Here is a 17,845-nt window from a genome sequence, read left to right on the forward strand (position 1 = left end):
GGGATAATGAATTCAGCAGCATGAAAATACCTTCAGAATTCAAATTACAGTTAGCATAATGATATTTTAGTGGTTATTACAGAAAGCAAAATATTACAGTTATTAGAAATTAATAAAATATTTTTTTTGCCAAATACTACAATGTCTTCCTTTGAATTTTCTGAAACAAATGCTTTTTAAATTCTCTTCTGTAAAGCAAAAAATAAATCTAACCTTTTGTTATTTATTTCAAGTTAGGATAATAATAAAAAAATGCTTCTAACTTTACCTCAACAGGAGTGTAGAGAAGTCCATTAGTATTTTTGAACCATACTAAATTGATGTAATTTCTAAGAAGATAAGTACTTCAGATGCTATCAAGGCATACATAAGACTTCCAGCTAATTAATGACGATAAAGGAAGTTTTTGAATACTCTTATGAGGACCATCTGTTGTAGAGTGAATATGGCTCTTCAAGATTAGTCTACAAATGCTGAGCAGTAGAAAGAGGTGTCTGGATTAAGTAGGAACATTAGACCCTGGTATATTCCAAATTTTCAGCATTTTTTAAAAATCCCTTTTATAAAAACATATGCAGCAGTTGACGAGCCCTGCACTGAGGAGTTTAGTGTCATGGCAATCATGCAAAAAAAACCCTGATGGGATGTGGGTACCTAAATCCAAGCATGCAGTTCTCTTCCAGAAGTCCAAGGTATTGGAGACAACCCCACCTCCCTGGGAACCCCAACATTTCTGCTGCAGCAGCTGGAAGTCAGCCAGAATACCAAAGGACACGAAGGCTTTAGGAACTCAAAAGTAATTCTACAGCAAATATTCCTGCCTTGGGTCATCCATAGAGAGATGGTGCTAGGAGCAAACCTGGAATTCATTTCTTTGCTCCTTTATGCAGGTTGCCATGAAATACAGGCAAAGTTGATCTCTATCCACATTTTGGGTTGTCACTTCTAACACCTGAATTTGTACATTGGTACCGGTAAGGAGCTCCTCTCCAGCTGCAAACTGTGCAGTGCCTGAAGACGAAGAGGTGTCCCACTGCCTTCCTGGCTCGTTGTTTGTAACACCGCTATCTCAGGTCTCTGATCTCATGAGCAGAACTACTGATCCTTCCCACACCACACCTGCTCACAGAGCACATACTCACCTGACATGTTTTACAAGGGCCCTTTTAAAACAAGGTGACACCAATGAGCATTGGTCTCAACTGAGACCAAATCAGCTCATTTTTAGGAGCTGATTTCCAGGTTCAGCCATCTCAGCACTGCAGACTGAATCAAGAACAATGCTGGCCACTCTAAGCTGTGATGTCCTTGCTCTGAACTGGAGCCCTGGATTTTAGATTTACCAAATCCCTTATCTTAAACACGTCAAGAACTCTGTCGGAACCTGATTGCTGGCTTCCATGATTGGCAGTGGGCATGAGTTTATGCACCTCACTGAACATGAGTTTAAATGATGCCATTGAACAGCTGTGTGACATGAAATAAATCACTTCATAAAAATCCCTGGTGTTCTCGCTAGTGTAAAACTGAGATCTGTCCCACTGGCACGTTTTGAAAAGCACTAGAAAAATGTTTTTATCTGAATGGCAAATAATAGATGAATTCATGCTTAACTTGCATTTTTCCATTTTAGAAAAATTAGTTTAAAAAAACCTATCATAGCAGCATAGTAATGATAATTGCAGCTTAATTACCCATAACTGATTCTTTATGCCCTGAAATAATTTATTCTCCTTTTATACTTGTCTCTGATATCCATTAGAGTCATTACAACTGTGAATCTATAATTACATATTTTGCATTTTAACATTCTATGCCAGTATGTGCTCTCTTCTTATCTTTCAGCTAATTTCATTACCAAAACACCAAGAAAATTTCCATATGAATTTTCCAGAAGGTTTTGGGGTAGGTCTAGCAGTTACTGAAGCCTAGAGAGACTGTTCTTAGGACAGAGCTTTTGTATGTGCTCACCAGTCTGACTTTGCCAACTGTTCTGTGTAGGCTGCACTGTGGTGGGATCATCATGGCAGGAAATCTGCCTTCAGGTTTGGGATTACACTTTGGCATTAGGCAGACGTTAGGACCAACTAAGTGCTTGGGAGAAGAGAGTTTAGATTGTGTCTGTGTTATGTTTGAAGATAAAGATGAGAAAGCTCTCAACTTGATAAAGATGAGAAGGCTTTTCTAGGAGGACCCAGGTTCACTTCTGCCTGGTGGCACCACCAGTAGGAGACACAGGATTGCAAAAAGCAATCTTACTTTCCTTGTTGCAAGTAAGCATGCTCTATGCCAGGTTACGTGCACACGTAGCCTTTAGCGGTGGTAGAAAATTTGGTAAAATCATTGCAATAAAGCAGAATTTGGACTCTTTGTTCTCTCACAGATCTCTCACCTTGCTAAATGCCTTCCTGTCTCAATTGCCAAAAGGTTAGTCAGCATCTGGCCCAGAAATGTGACTGTGCGGGCCACACTCTATTTCCTTCACCAAACACCAGGGAGACACCCATACCCAAAGGGGCCAAAATGTGGTTTAATGGTTGCCTTGAAGAATCTTAAACTAAAAACCTGTTTTCTAACTATCCCTCTGATTCACTAAAAGCTGCCAAACACATCATTTACTCTGTCTTTCAGCTTTGCCTGTTTGTAAGACTAGAGGCTTGCTAACTATACTGACAAATAGTCTGAGAAATAGTCTGTAACCTCCCTGTGTCAAGAGCCAGTGCAAGCAGTATTTACAATCCCTTCACTCCCAACAGCTGTTTCAGAGACAGAAATGCATTTTTTTTCCATGGGCAACATGGTCTGGGCAAGATTGCTTGGGAGATGCAAATATTAAAATAAAATGGAAGTATGGTAGTGCCTTTTAATGGACAAATTAAGCTGAATGACAAACACAAGATTGTGCAATATAAATTTCACACAGAAGGCAAGTAAAATCTGAGCTGCATGCAGCAAGTGGAACAAATTAATCTTATTTCCCCATGCCACGTTTTTACATTGCCACAGAATCAAAAGAGCCAGAGAATTAAACATTAAAGTGAATTTCCTACTAGAATTTAACAAAGAAAATACCCTGTCATTTCCTCAGCGGGAAAGGGCATATTTTGATTGAGTCAGGGATTTATTTTCTTAAACAAGAAAACACCTTTCTCCCTCCTCCTCTCCCAAGTTTATTATTGTTTAGATCAAGACCGGGGTAAGACAGTGAGATAAGGAGAGTAAGATTATCAGCAGAGTTTTTACCGTTTAGGAGCATATGCTGCTTGGAGCCACATGATTCATGGATCATGAAAAATTAAGTGACTACAATTATTCATCTTTAATTCCTGCAACCAGCAACCTTCACAGCAGTCCAAGTGGCTGTAGTGGCTGTGCTAGTTTTGGCCTGTCCTTACCTTTTCACACCTCCCCAAGCGGCACCAACACAGCAGTGTGTTAAAAAAAAAGTCAAAAAAAGATAGTTACCAGCTTTCCTGTTTTTAATGGGTTGGAAATAGGCCAAAAGCCAGGTGCTGAAGCTCAGCAGTGTATTTGTACATACTGAAAGACAGCTACAACTGAACATTATTACAGCTGCTGAGCGCACACAGCTCTTTGAACCTGCATCTCTTTACACACCCCGATATACTCCAGCAGGCAAAGGACACGCCTCATATGCAGCTGGAATCCCACCCATAAAGAATATTCCTCATGGGCAAAAGAAGTCTTCTCACAGTTAAGTTCCCAGCATTGTTTCCCTGCTGGACTGGTTGGGATTCCCTGGCAAAGTAACAGCCAGCAGCAAGTGACCCAGGCTGGCCGTGACAACTACTCATTGAATACCGCTTAGGCAAAGTGGCACAATTCAGTGCTAGTATTTCTTTAGTGCTTTTAGAAGAGAGAAACAGCTTTGGGCTGAGATGCTGGAGCTCAAGGCACTGGACCCTAAGGTGGAAATGCAGTCCCATTACTACTACTGTATTTGTTGCCATGGAGCATTTTGAGACCACGGAGTCCTGTGTTGAAGGCACAGTGCCGAGTCCCCTCACTCCCATCAGCTCCTTTCTTGCATTTAAAGTTTCTGCAACTTCAGTCTCTTTTCAGCAGTATTACAGTCCTCATCCCACACCACAACGCGAATAAAAGCAGAAGAATTAACAAGGTCTCTGCAAAAAAGGTAGCAGTCCACCAAACAGGACTTTCCCACCTTCGTATACAGCTCTATACAATCCTATTGCTCTAGCACATGATTTTTATCAGAGCAACCCGCTGAAAAGGGCTGGGTCCTGTTATCTTTTCAAATTTAGATTTTTGTTGCTTCACTCTCCTGAGCAAGTGTTCTGCACTTTACTAATATTTAATCTAGAATTTTAAAAGCTTTGTAAATATTTTTTTCAATTTTGACATTTCATCATTTCTTTCTCTGGTTTGACTAATTCAGTTGCTAATTTTAAAGATGCTCATGTTCCTTTGCTGCACTGTTTGTTCTCTTCTGCCCCATGGACATCCCTCCTTCCCTCCCTGCAAAGTAAAAATTTGTGTCTCTCTCACCACTGCTACCTACACAAGTCCCCCAAAGGAATGAAGATCTGCTACATGGTTTCCAATGCTCTTATGTTTTTAAATTTCTTTCTTACTGTAAGTCACCATAATTGTGCCTTTGTTCAAAGAAGCACAAAAGTTTTCCCTGTTCTCCATTGCTTCTGCCAGCACCTGCTCCAAAACTCACATCTGGGATTGCTGCTTTCAGCTACTTACTGCACACTGGGACAAGCATCAGCTCACATATGTCTTCACAATCAGCTAACAGTGCTCACCCAACTGCACCTAAGTATGTTCAACAATGGGTCAAGGATGATTAAGGAAAACCAGCAGCTATGAAGCAGCAACTGGAGGGGAGCCAGCAGGAACCTGACCAGCAGTTGGTGAGTTTTTTAAGCTCAGTCAGTATCTATCCTTGCAGAAGTGGAAAAGCTGTGAGGCTTATGCATTTCAGATACCTTTGTCTATAGGAAGCAAATGAAACCCAGAAACATTTTTCAACTTGCAGCACATCCCATGCCTTCTGCAGATGAAAGGAAAGGCAGAAGTCTGGGACCACAGACTTCCTCCTCTGCTCACAGAGACCAGCCTAGTCGGAAGGAAACGTCTACTGCTTATCTCCACTTCAGAAAACAGACACAGCCTCTGGTGGAAAAACATGGGCAAAGCCCAAGGGAAACCCTAGGGGCAAAACCAGCAACTTTGCATCAAACCTCCTCCATATTTGTGGCTTAGGAGAAGCTTGGCTTTTTTGGAACCATGCTTTTATGCCATGCAAGAGTCCAGCTCAGGACTGCTGTTCATTGCACTCTTGACGATAAAGCAATGCCAGCTTAGAAAAACCACATGCCTGAAGGCAGCGTGGCAGGAGGGCACGTTCACAATGCACCCAAGCTCTCCTTGTGCAACTTCTTTCTGGGCCCACACTCACATTTCTACGATTTTCACTCTCTCTGTAAAAGCAAAAATTGCAATTTTCAAAAGAGCAACCACACCAGGAGATTGGGGAAAAAAAAAAAAATACCCACACCAAAAAAACCAACAGAAAAAGCCCTCAAAAGCCCACATTTATTGTCAAAGTCTCTAAAATTATGAGATTTGACAATAAGTCTTTTGTTTTATGGTAACATGCAACTAGGCAACATGCAGTTTGATTTCTGCAGCCAGTAGATATTCAAAGTACTTTTCACATACAATAGGTGTCAATTTGACTTTATTTAAGGAAAAACGGGGAAAAAACAGTAATTTCCATAATACACAGAAGACAAGTTAGATAGCACTGCAAAAAAAAGGCTGAGTGTTTTACTTGCCACCAGTCTGCTTTGCAGCTCTACGATTAGTAATTTTAATGCAGTTTGTCATTTTGTATTATTGTTTAGCATTTTTATAATCAGCAGAGTTTGGGGTTATAAATCACAAAAAGTGAACTACTACTACTATGAAAAACTAAAAAACCCACAAAAATCACTTTCAAATAAACCATAAATATGTGATGCACATTAGTGTAACAAAACCATTTTTGTAAACATTTTCTCCAACATAACATGTGCATAAGATAAAAAATAAAAACACTGCAGTCATACAAGTTAGGGTTACTTTGACTTAAAGATACAGAAAATTATTACTTATTAAAGCTTAAAACTAAACCTAGGAGCTTTTCTTTTCTTCTTTGCTTACAAAAGCACTGTTTGAAGAGTTCGATGTTGGTATGTGAAGTGGTTTTGTAATACTGTTTTTACCTTGCCATGTTGGCACTTCTGTGGAGGCAGAAGCTGCCAGATGGGCAGACCCACTGAAGGAAGGAGATTTCCTCCCTCCCCCGGAGCCTCAAAACTTCAACAGCACATATCCATGACCTGGGCATCCCTATAGCACTGGAGCATCTTCCTCTAGGTGAATAGCATCAGCTTTCAAGGACTAGATTAATTTTGACCACATAGCACTGGAAGATTTAAATCACGCAGACTGACATTCGATCGAATCAGCTTCGGCAAACTACACTACAGGGCAGCTCTGTGATTACACCCATGTCCACCATCACGTTGTATTTCCGAGTCCCCTTTAGTTCATTATAGTACAAAAGGTTGATCATTCTTCTGGCTGACCACACCGGGCCTGAAAAGAACACATCCTTCACCTTCAACACTATCCAAAAGTCATACAATTAAAAAAAAATAGTTCTAGGTATTCCTCCGCCAGCAAATGTAAGGCTTTCTTGAGTTTTGATTTTTTTTGGGGGGGTAGGGGAGTGGGGGTTGCTGTGTGCACACGCGTGCGCTGGAGGTACGCATTTACCGCTCGCTTTTCAACCATTACGATGTTCGAAGGAGAGTCTTCAGCAGCAGCGCTGATCGGGGTTGAAGGATTTACAGCAGTCAGATTTGACACCAAAAGAAGGGTCTGTTGAGTCTGAGCTTTGCACACTTGGTGCTCTTGGCTCTTAATTGATTGTGTGACCAGTCGCTCGAGCCATCAGCTTGACTGAATTGAAGAATACGTGTTTAAAAAGCCCTACCTGTCATGCCATGAAGGAAAGTTAACCACAGCAGAAGACAAAGCCCATGAAACACTGAGAGCCTGTTCACTGAATGAACAGCTTAAGGCAGCTGTCAGCAAAGTACCCCACCAAAGGAATTAAGGGGAAAAAAAAAGAAAACAAAAAGGAAAATGGCTGAATCGTGACACTGTGCATTATTACAACACCAACAGATTATTATACACTCAAGATTTCTCAAGTAATGAACATGTAGCCACTAAACAAATTATTACTCTCAAGACATTTATTAAAAATGTCAGAACTTATTCATAAAATAAAACTGACTTAAAAAAAACAAAACAAAACAAAACAAAACAAAACAAAAAAAAAAAAAAAAAAAAAAAAAAGAAAAAAAAGAAAAAAGAAAGGAAAAAAGCCAGAGCTGGGATCTTACATCTAAACACAGGTATACGCTGTTTTTATGAATAAGCAGTACAAACTACATTCTTAAAAGAGTTTTAGTGCATTGCATTCTTAAAAAGAAAAACATCACCGCCCCAAAATGTTTCCTACAACATTTAACAATTTATAGAACTAGCCTAGTTACTTTTACCTGCCTGTTACTAAGCCCATGTGTTAGAAGAGTCAAACCTCTGGTTTAGGCTAAATTCATACGTCTATTAAGGATGAAACTGGTTTTAAAAATGCTTGCTTTACCAAATTTTGTAAGCAGATTACATTAATCAGTGTCTCACTGCCATACCGCTACGACTATTGCCCCAACGGACTACTCTCTCCTCCTGCTGAAACTTGCTATGCAATAACAATCAAAAACCTTTCAATCTGGTAGTTTTGGTATTAAGATTAAATTAGACATTAATGGATTTTCTTCTAAAAACGTATAAACTAAACCACCTCTTTTATTTTATGCATTAAAAACAATGAGGTAGGCACAAAAAATAAACATATGTAGTTTGGATTTTATTTCTCTTTTTTTCTTTTTTTTATCTTTTTTTTTAGTTCTGCGAGTGCAGACTGTGGTAAAACTGTTGTTGCACTTCTAGGTTTAAACAAAAATTAAACCTTTAACTGAGGCAGTGCTAATACTGTGACATAACCAAGTTCTGGCCTAACACAGAATCATTATAGAAAATGAAATTTTTTTCTTTTTTTTTTTTTTTTTTAAATCACCTGCACATGTTTCAGGCAACACCTGGTACACAGAAAATGACTAAAGTTATTGGCCAGGCCAAAATAAAACTGCAGAAACAAAAATCCCTAAGAATTCCACCCCAAGCCCCTTCCCACCCTCCCTGTCCCCAAAAAGCAGTTATCCTAGTCACTGTGTCTTTCACATTTTATAAATATTAACTTCTTAAAACCTGCACCTTCCTCTTTGTCCACATATTGTCACATTACAAAAAAGAAATGTCAATTAAATACATTGTTAACATTACTAGACTAGATCTGCCCTCTGTTTCAGCCAGTCTGACTCTCTACACCACTTCTCACCTTCTCTTGCCTGCCTCCTGTCCACTCAACAAACAGCATGGTCATGGTAAGCCTGGTTTGTTTTTCTTCCATTTCCCCCCCCTTCCTCTGTTTTAACACTAACAAACAGAGTCCTTCAAATCCTAGGAATACTGGAGCTGAAGGGAAAAGAAGACCTGTAGCTTTCTAGCATGATCCCAAATCTCAAAGACATTGTAGCACCTGATGGCAATATCTTTACAGCACCAGCTGCGTTGCAGCCTCAGTTGAAAAACATAAAGAAACCTAACACCAGTGATGCCTGCACACACATTTACACAGAGTGCTGCACTCGTGCAGGTCTGTACTCCAGTTGAAAATAATTCCAAGTTATGAAGATCTCAGACTCTGGATGTCAGCAATTCCTCTCCAAATCCCACTGCTTCTACCAGCTCAGAAGTGAAGTCCTGCCAAGGGTCATGAAATAGACTTGACTGCTTCCACCTGACCGCACGGAGGCAAAGAAAACCTGCAAAGAAAAGAGATTGGCAAATTGAGCAGGTAGGACAGCAGTGGTTCTAATGTGCCTCCACTGTCCCAGTATTTGCAGTGCAATTGCAGTGATGGTCTGGGCTGGTGGGGATGGAGTTGATGCTCCTCATAGCGGCCTGTAGGTGCAGGGCTCTGCACCTGTGTTAAACAGTGTTGTTAACACATCTGTGTTTTGGCACAGTATCAAGGCTTTCTCTGCAGCTCCCTCGCCCCTAAAAAGCCAGTGAACTGGGATGGGGAAAAGACTGGAAGGGGACAGTGCTGGGACAGCAGACCCAAAATGACCAAATAACGTACAGCATCATGTACACCAGTAAGAGCTCAGGGAAAGTAGGGACATTGTGGTGTCCCTGAGAAGACATCTGCCTTCTCAAGCAAGCATTATGTATGGAAAACATCTGGACATCCACCTGCCCATGGGAGACTATGTATTAACTCTAATTTTGTCTGTCTTGCATGTAAAAGCTGTCTTATTAAACTTTGCTATCTTAATAAACTGTCCTATCTTGATCCATGAGTCTTTTTGCCTTCTGACTATTTTCTTTCCCTTCCATGGGTAAGGGGAGAGAGCTTGAGGCTGGCTGGGTGTTTGGCTGCTGATCAGGGTCAACCCAACCTAAGTACCCAACTGAAGTACCCATTTATCATCTTGACAAAAAACTTGGTGGGAGGGAATGTACCTTGTCATTGCGTTCACATAAGAATTTGAGTCTTTGTGCCCTTTTGTGCATGAACACACCATCCAAGTGTCCAGTTTCCACCGACCGTATTTCGATAGCTTTTTCTCCCCAGCCCATGATCTGGTTAGATCGGATGTATGCTTTGGAAAGAAAACAGCACATTAGGAGAGGCAGAGGGCAACAGGAGAAATGGAAAAAGCATGGCATATCCTGACACACTCCAGCTAAAAATTACCTGCATGTGCATTATTGTAGCTACACACATGTTCTAAGTGCTATTTCTGTCCTGAGAACATTCAAGATGCCTAAAAAATACTTTTAATTTCTTTTGGATGTTTTCTATGTTATATACTTCTTCCTTGAGCATTCATAACAAAGGAAACTTTATAACCTTTAATTAAATGGAAGGAACATTGAGTTTTTACACAGGCATTTTCTTCCAAGTCTGGGACAAAGAGACATATTAATTAGGTGTTGACAAGGAGAAAGCAGAAGCCAAGGTTTAAATAGATGAAGCCCATCTACCACAGTGTGTCCCAAGCACCAGCTCTGTATCTTATGTGTTATTTTCCCTCCTTGATGGAGTTTGTCAGCAAAAACAAAGAATAAGAGGGAAAGGTAAAAATAGAAAAAAATTACCTAGCCTCTCTTAATAGGAATAATAATTGAAAAACTGATCTCCTTGAGAAAGCCAACTGAAAATCATTCTGTGTATCTCACAAGAGGTTCACATTAAGCCCTCAAAGTAGAAATATTATTATTTGGCATACTGCGTCCCTTTGTGCACAAATAAAACAACAAATCAAACATTTTTCCTTAGAGTGTCCCAGGTAACACAGATTAGGAGCAGCATGAGGAAAAAAAATCTATTTTTGATAGTAGTAAGAAAATTAAATAAAAAGTAAAGTCACCAGCATTATAAAAATGTATATTCACAAAGCAATTTGATGGACAGTTTCAGGAATGCTGTCAAAAATAACTTAAGGGAACTTAATGAAGACTAAGCTGTTGCATGCATACTTTACAGAAGAATAAAAAGGACTTCACAGCCGGCAAAATTTTAAAGTATTTAATTTTACTTTCCTTTTATGTAACATATTTGTATTAATTTTCAGCGAAATTAAATCAAATTATCTACTACAGTATAATATACACCAACAGTGCATACACCATTGAAATGGAAAATTATTCCTTTTTAAATATTCCACTAGTGCTAATTGGGCCCAATAGTTACTAAAAATTGCCAGATGAGATGTTCAGATGGTCTTGGCGGCCTCAATACCATTTACTACTTCACAAGCATTCAAGTCTCCAAAGGCTCTGGAATTTGACAGCTAATATATTCTGCTTGCTTTTAGATCTAGTCAAGAGTTTATCAGCACAGGAAGGAACATGCTGTGCATCTAACTTCTTTAAATTTCCTCCTGCATTGTTGTTCTTGTTGCTCAAACAGCTATCAGCTGTCATCTCCCTATACGTGCAGCCATCCCACAGCCCATAAGAAGCAATGTGCTTGCCCAACAAAAGGAGGGTGTGCCTACAGCCCATGCTTTGCTCTGCAATGAATTACAAGCAGGAGGGATTCTGGTGTGTACTTGCATACTACACTCACTGTTCTCACTCTCAACGTTATTTTGAGCTGGAGAGATGAAGAAGAATGGTGCTAGGAGAGATGAGGAATCTGAAGGTGAATTAAAGATATCAAATGAGGTACACCTTTTGTTATCTACATAGACTTACCCATAGTATTTTACTCATCTGCCACTTTATATGCCTTTATACTGAAAGGATTCCACAACTTTGTGGCTGCCTAGCAAAAATTCTGCAGCAGCCTACAGAGGTCATGGTGGGTTTCTCAGTTGTGAACTCCTCAACTTGATTGTTTGGGTTTTATTCACAAAAACTTCAGCACAAAGCAGATCCATATGATTACTCTTCACTTTGCACAGCTGTTTTCCAGAAATAATACAGCACTGACTTCAGATGCAGAAGCAGCACACTTAATGTTCCCTCCTTCTGCCCACGTGCACACAGACTCACGCTCCCTAAGAGCACATGGCTCACCAGAGGCACTTACCAACTGAAGTTGGCATTTCCCCCCACTGCAGAACCACATCCTTGGTTATCCTTCCATATGTGTTGACATAAACTCCTTCATCCTCATAGCAGACCAGCAGCTCCATCCCATCCGTGTTTGGGAGGATGATGATTGCATGAGGCTGGATACTACTCTGGATCTACAGTGACAGAAGAGGAAGCATTTTTAATGCTGCAGAGCCTGTGCTAGAAGAAGAAAAGGACAGGGGATTTTGGTTTTGGCTGACACATCAGGGATTCAGAGAATCATAGGATGGCTTGGGATGGAAGGGACCCTAAAGATCATCGAGTCCCAAATTCACTCACTTTACAGGTGCTATATCTGCTGCCCTCAAGCTAGACACCACAGTGGCCAAGACCTGTAAACCCTTGGAGCAGAAGTCCTCTCATCTTAAGGCAGATGTCTAAATGAGGAAAGATTAATTTCTCTGTAGGGGTCCCCATTTCTTTCCATGTGCAGAAAGGGAGCCTGGGGCAAGCAGAGCAGATGCAGAACTCAGATCTCTGCACTGCATTGAATAATGCTTGGGGTGGCCCATCTGACACCTCTGTGTACAATGAACAACAAGAAACCTTGGTAGCTAAGGTCACCCTTTCTTGGGTTGGCAAGAAACCAGCCCTTGGGCTGTTGTGTCATTTGTGCTGTTGGAGATTTGCAGGGTACTTGGCCATTTAGCTGCCACCCCTGAAACAGGCACATTCGTCCTCATCAGATCTGAGTGGGCAACTCCAAACCATAGAGACATACTAACTATGAGGTGAGGACTGACTGTGAGACACAAACTCCACAGCACATGTGGCCGTATCTGCTCAGGCCCCTGCACCCAATCAGGGGTGCACTGCAAACATCTGGCAGTGATCCACAAGGACAGCCTAACACATTTGTCATTTGGGGAAAGGAAGGGGTTGGAGGTGGGGGGGTGATCCACCAGAAAGAAAAAGAAAAACCCAGACATGACAGCAGCTCTTACATGTGTTGGTAGATAAATATCATAGACCGATCCTGAATCCACATCAACAGCATGGAAGCCAGCACAGGAGCCATAGATCACTTTTAGTCTCTGACCCTCTTCTACGGTTAGATCCACCAGCAATGGCTTATGTACCAATTCTCCAAATGACTGTGAGACAACCATCAGTGAGATTTACTGCTTAGAACAACAATGGGGTTTACAAAAACATGTTCACATGCACACATTGTGGGTTTATTCCTCCACATTCCTCTGGTCTCTAGACACCAGACCCATTAGGCTGACACATCTCTCATGGACACATTACTCTGCAAACTGCTGCATTTCAATCACCTAAGCTATTTTCTGTAGGGTTTACTTGGTCCATTTGCTTTTTTATTAAGAATTGTTTCCCCCAAAGTTCAGGGCAATTTGGCACTCCTGTAGTACTTCAATCTGCACAACCCACAATAACTGTCTATAAAACCAGCCTGGCAATTATACCAAGCCAGCTAATTTCATTCTGGCAATATTCAGAAACAGCCCCATAGCATTGCTGAATATCACTTCATGACTTGCTCTGCTCAGACAAAGAAGCTTAGTCCACTTCTCTCTGTCCCATGTTTTCTTAATAGAGAGAGCAAACAAAAACTCGTGATGTTGTGTCATTATTAGCTTATGCTCAGTTACAATTTAGACCTTTAAATGTATTGACTCTTAGAATTTAAAAAAACCCTCTTAAATTAAAATATAACACAAAGTTTGTGGAGATTTATCAAAGAGCTTGGGATATAGCCATGACACAATGTCAGAACGTTTTTGTAAAAGGGATAACTGCAAGTGATTATGAGAAAATCCTACCTATGGCTGAAATATACTGTTACCTTAAAGGCCATAAATTTATGGTATGGCTTTGGTGCCCATGCATAGACTTCCACAGAACTCTTCAATGCAATTACCAAGAACTTGATTCTTTCATATTTTACTGAAATTAAAGAAAACAAAAAAGAATTAAGCAAAATGCCAGTCATTGCAGTTACATCAAGAAAGAAGACAAGTTATGTAAGTATGAAGAAATACTGTAATTTTGAGAGTTTAGTAGCATTGCATTTTAGGATTGCTACTTCTGTGTAGTTAAGCTCTTTGATATATTTATGCTACAGAAGTCATTACTCTGACTAGCAACAGACCATGTTATCTTTAGAATTACGTAGTCAGAACTTATTTCCACTATTTTTTTTAGTCATCAAGACAAGAAAAGCTATTTTCAGGGACATTCCAATAAAAGAAGGCCATGACTGTGGAAGAGTCCATTACAGGCAGTTCCAGTCACAACAGTGCTAGTTTGAGCTGATGGAAAAATTACCCAGAGGAAAGGAGGAAGAAATGAAAATTACAACATAACTCAATTTCCAAAGCAAAATAAAAGCTTAATACTGGAGCACTTTCCTTTGTCCCTAAATCCTGAGATAACTCATTTGAGAAAAAGGAAAAAAAAAATCACATAATTTATCAGAAATAAAGTGTCATTATAGTAGTGATCCATGCTACTACTTGCTCTTTGAACTCTGCAGGAAAGCAAGACTGAACTCTAAGTGTTAAGGGACTTCACACTTCTTCAACAGACCAAAAAAAGTGTCTCAACCTCCACAGCTGTACTGACTAAAAACAGAGCTTTTGTTCGGTCTTGTCTAGCTTACAAGACTTCCTGGAATTTTTTCACGGGGACGAGGGGGGTGTTGAACAAAACCACCTCATCTGTGAAAGGGGACATTTGATAATTCTTATTATTTGCTCTGGGTGCTATCTGGGAATTCACCCAAATCTTAAGTTTCAAAAGAGCAATTTCTCATTTAGAGGAGCCAAAAGTCGCCTGAAGCAACTGAGATCCATAAATACCACTTCACCCTGACATCGGAGGCCCCTGTTGCATCAAAGAGACAAGGAAGTGATCAGTGCCAGCTGCCTCGGTGACAGCGCCCAGACTGAAGCCCAGCTACTGGCAGAGCTCTCCTTCTTGGGAACTGAAGCGCAGCTGTCAAAGAGGCCGTGCACTACCTGAAAAAATCTACTGTGTTTCTGTGGTTTAGGGGGAAGTTCAGTGCCAGGCTGCAGCCCAGGCTAACAAACCCCTCTTCATCAGGAAGAGAATGCTCTTTGTTTCAGATGCTTCCCTGCTGGAAAGCCTCCTTTCAATAGCTGCTGATGTATTGTTAACAGGCCACTTCATTATGCTGCTGACACCCTGGGGTACGATACCAGAGAAGTGCATTATTAATTGTTTTCGGGGTCAAGCTCCTGGTTCAGCAGTCACTTACTGCCATTGTTATTGATTACGCCCCATTAGCAGGTTTTTCCAAGAGCACACGCATGACAGGAGGAGACTGGGAACAGTCTGATTGCTGCTGCTCCACACTGACTGACACAGCTGGAAAGGAACTGAGCTGGCTCGTGGGAGAAAATCAAATCAGAGCAACATCCAGTGCCCATTAGGATGCATCATGAAACTGAAGCAGCAGAAAGAGCTCTTGGTTCTTATTCCCACCTGCAGGGCAGCAGGCACACTGAATATACTCAGCTGGCTGTGAATGCTACGTGTCTTTCACCAGTTTCTGGTGGAAGTTTCTATACCCAAATCCATTTAAATTACTTAAAAACCACTCAAAGGGCACCTGCCTGGTGAAAACACATTTGATTCTGTAACTGTAATGCAGCAGATCTGAGATGGCATTAGGAAATTTCATGAGTTAAGAGGAATCAGTGAATCATCCTGAAGTTACAGACATGCTTCTGTTCCCAGATTCTTCCCCAGAGCTCGTCTGCTACCTGAGCTTTCTTTCTCCTCCCACTTTTTTTTTTTTCCTTCCAGTCTCTAAAATCTACATTAAAGAGAGACATTTTCAATCTATTCCAGCACGTAAATTCATCATGGTAAAAAATATGGGAAACTTGTTAGTAAAGGGAACAGTTGTTGGGGACGAGAATCCCTCTATTATCTAAAGAGGGGGTGAAATGTTACCAGCCCTCACTGCCCATATCAGCACCTTTCTGGAAGCTGCATCCATTACAGGACAGAGATAGATGGGATTTGCACACTCTCCAGTTTCCAACCCATCATCCCACTACAACACCCCTTCTCATCATTTAACCCTGTAACTTGCCATTTCGGTGCTTTGCCAGCAAGTTCACCCTGAGAAACAGATAAGACAGCTAGAAATAGAACCAACCAAACCATGAACCTAATAGCTACATGCACTGCAGTTCCCTTTCTCAGCCATCCTTTATCCCAACTTATTTGATTACTGCATTTGCTACTCACCAACTTTATAGTGCACACAGCCTTCCAAGTCGCCCACCGTTGTCCAGCCCTGTTTCTTTTCTACCTCAGGATCATTGTGAAGGATTTTATTTCTTAACCACGACAAATAGTAAACTCGCAACTTGTTCTTCTTACCTGACCACAAAATGAAAAAAAAAAAATATTTATCTCCATAGGAAGATACTTGCAAAAAGCCCTACCCAGGCAAACAGAAAGCTCTGCAAAACAAATCAAAACAACAATGAAGGAGAAAATGCTACAACCACAGAAATCTCCCTCAGTTTTTCATCCACAACAGCTTCACTCCAGACTCCACGCAGACATGCACTTTCCCATTCATCAATGATAGATACACATGGTAGTACCACAAACACATAAATGACAAATGCAAGGGAACAACTCTTCAGCTATCTGGTTCTTAGGACCAAGACAACTTCCACTAGAACTCGTAACTCCCACACCAGAAGCACCAGAGAGTCATGCACTGAGATTAAAAAAAAAAAAAAAAAAAAAAATATATATATATATATATATATATATATATATAATTGAGTCAGAATGGCTCTTTTAGACACAAAACTGTAAGAGAACAGCAGGATGGAATGTGAGACCTGAAACTTCATCTGCTTGCTAAAAGCTGATGACTGCTTTGTCAGCAGCCCTTCCCTTCACCTGCCAAGGGTGTAATACTCACCAGGCTGCACACAGAAACTGTGAGAGGTGTTTCTTCTCCACAGGTGAAAGAAGCTAAAGAAGCTACCTGCCCATTCTGCCCTATCATCAACTGACAACTTCATCAAAACACAGCTCAGACTTTTAACTCTCAGTACAAGAAGGTCTCTTAGAATGCAAAGCAAAGTTCATGATAACATTTACCACTGATTCTTTAACAATTAATGCCCCAGAAAGCATTTGTTGAGCTAGTGAGAAGATGGCCCTAAATGCATATACTCAAAGCTTGCATCCTCCTTTCTCCAGCTGCTTGGGACCATTACAGTTCCACAGATTAAGCTGCACCTGAGGGAGATCACCCCTGCTTTGACTAGTAGCCATTTAACAAGGCTCCATGAGGTCTCTTTGAAAGCAAAGGAAACACGAGATGCCCGCAGGGACCCTACTTGTCAGCAGAGTAGCTCCATGCTCGTGCTGCACCAGCCACAATGAGGAGCCAGTGTCTTTCCAGTGTTTCTCAGCCATTGGAGGTGGGAGGGAGACAGGTGACTTGTACTGCAGTCACATCGGGGCTGGCCAAGTGACACCATACTGGTCTGTGCTGTCAAAAGCCACTACCTATCAAGATGACACACCTGGCAGCCTGCCAGCCAGATCCAGATAGCTACAGAGCTCAGCTAAACGTTTTTAATTTGTCATTTAAATTTTCACACGATACCTACTGACAGATTAGTTCACAGGTAGCTGCTCAGGAGATATTGGCTGCAGCAGGACAAGAGGCCTGAGCACTGAGACCAGCCTGCTATGCATAGCCAGCTCCACACTGGGGGGCTGGAGCTTGCACAGACCCTCTACCCTGATAGTAAGGGATCCCCTAACAGAGCTAGGCTTGTCAGGAAAAGCATCTGCAGGGGGCTGGGGCAGCAATGTGGGGAAGCTCAACTTGCAAACAGGCTTCTCTATGGACTCCAGCACCACAAGCCTCTGCATTAAAAAGACACACAGTCTAAAAGATCTTTTTATGATTACTTGGGAAAGGACAGGAGGAAAAGAGGAGGCAGTTTCAAAGTAAAAAATCTGTTCACTAAGCTTAAAGTGGAATTGGAGA

General features: G+C 41.1%; 1 protein-coding gene across 10 annotated transcripts in view; it reads right to left on the reverse strand.

Moving 5' to 3' along the window:
- Window positions 1–5,717: 5,717 nt before the first annotated feature.
- The window catches only part of MAP4K4 (mitogen-activated protein kinase kinase kinase kinase 4), a 165,381-nt gene continuing 153,253 nt past the window's right edge, over window positions 5,718–17,845 (reverse strand). For all 10 annotated transcript variants that reach the window (XM_054004486.1, XM_054004502.1, XM_054004511.1 and 7 more), the window contains 6 exons: window positions 16,066–16,200; window positions 13,631–13,731; window positions 12,768–12,917; window positions 11,777–11,936; window positions 9,700–9,839; window positions 5,718–8,996 (listed from right to left, as the gene is read on the reverse strand). In XM_054004486.1, the coding sequence (XP_053860461.1) occupies window positions 8,913–8,996; window positions 9,700–9,839; window positions 11,777–11,936; window positions 12,768–12,917; window positions 13,631–13,731; window positions 16,066–16,200 (770 nt within the window). In that variant the 3' untranslated portion in view covers window positions 5,718–8,912. The remainder of the gene's footprint in view (window positions 8,997–9,699; window positions 9,840–11,776; window positions 11,937–12,767; window positions 12,918–13,630; window positions 13,732–16,065; window positions 16,201–17,845) is intronic.

This window comes from Vidua macroura, chromosome 2 (genome assembly GCF_024509145.1).
Source record: "Vidua macroura isolate BioBank_ID:100142 chromosome 2, ASM2450914v1, whole genome shotgun sequence".
In the NCBI taxonomy this organism is placed as follows: domain Eukaryota; kingdom Metazoa; phylum Chordata; class Aves; order Passeriformes; family Viduidae; genus Vidua; species Vidua macroura.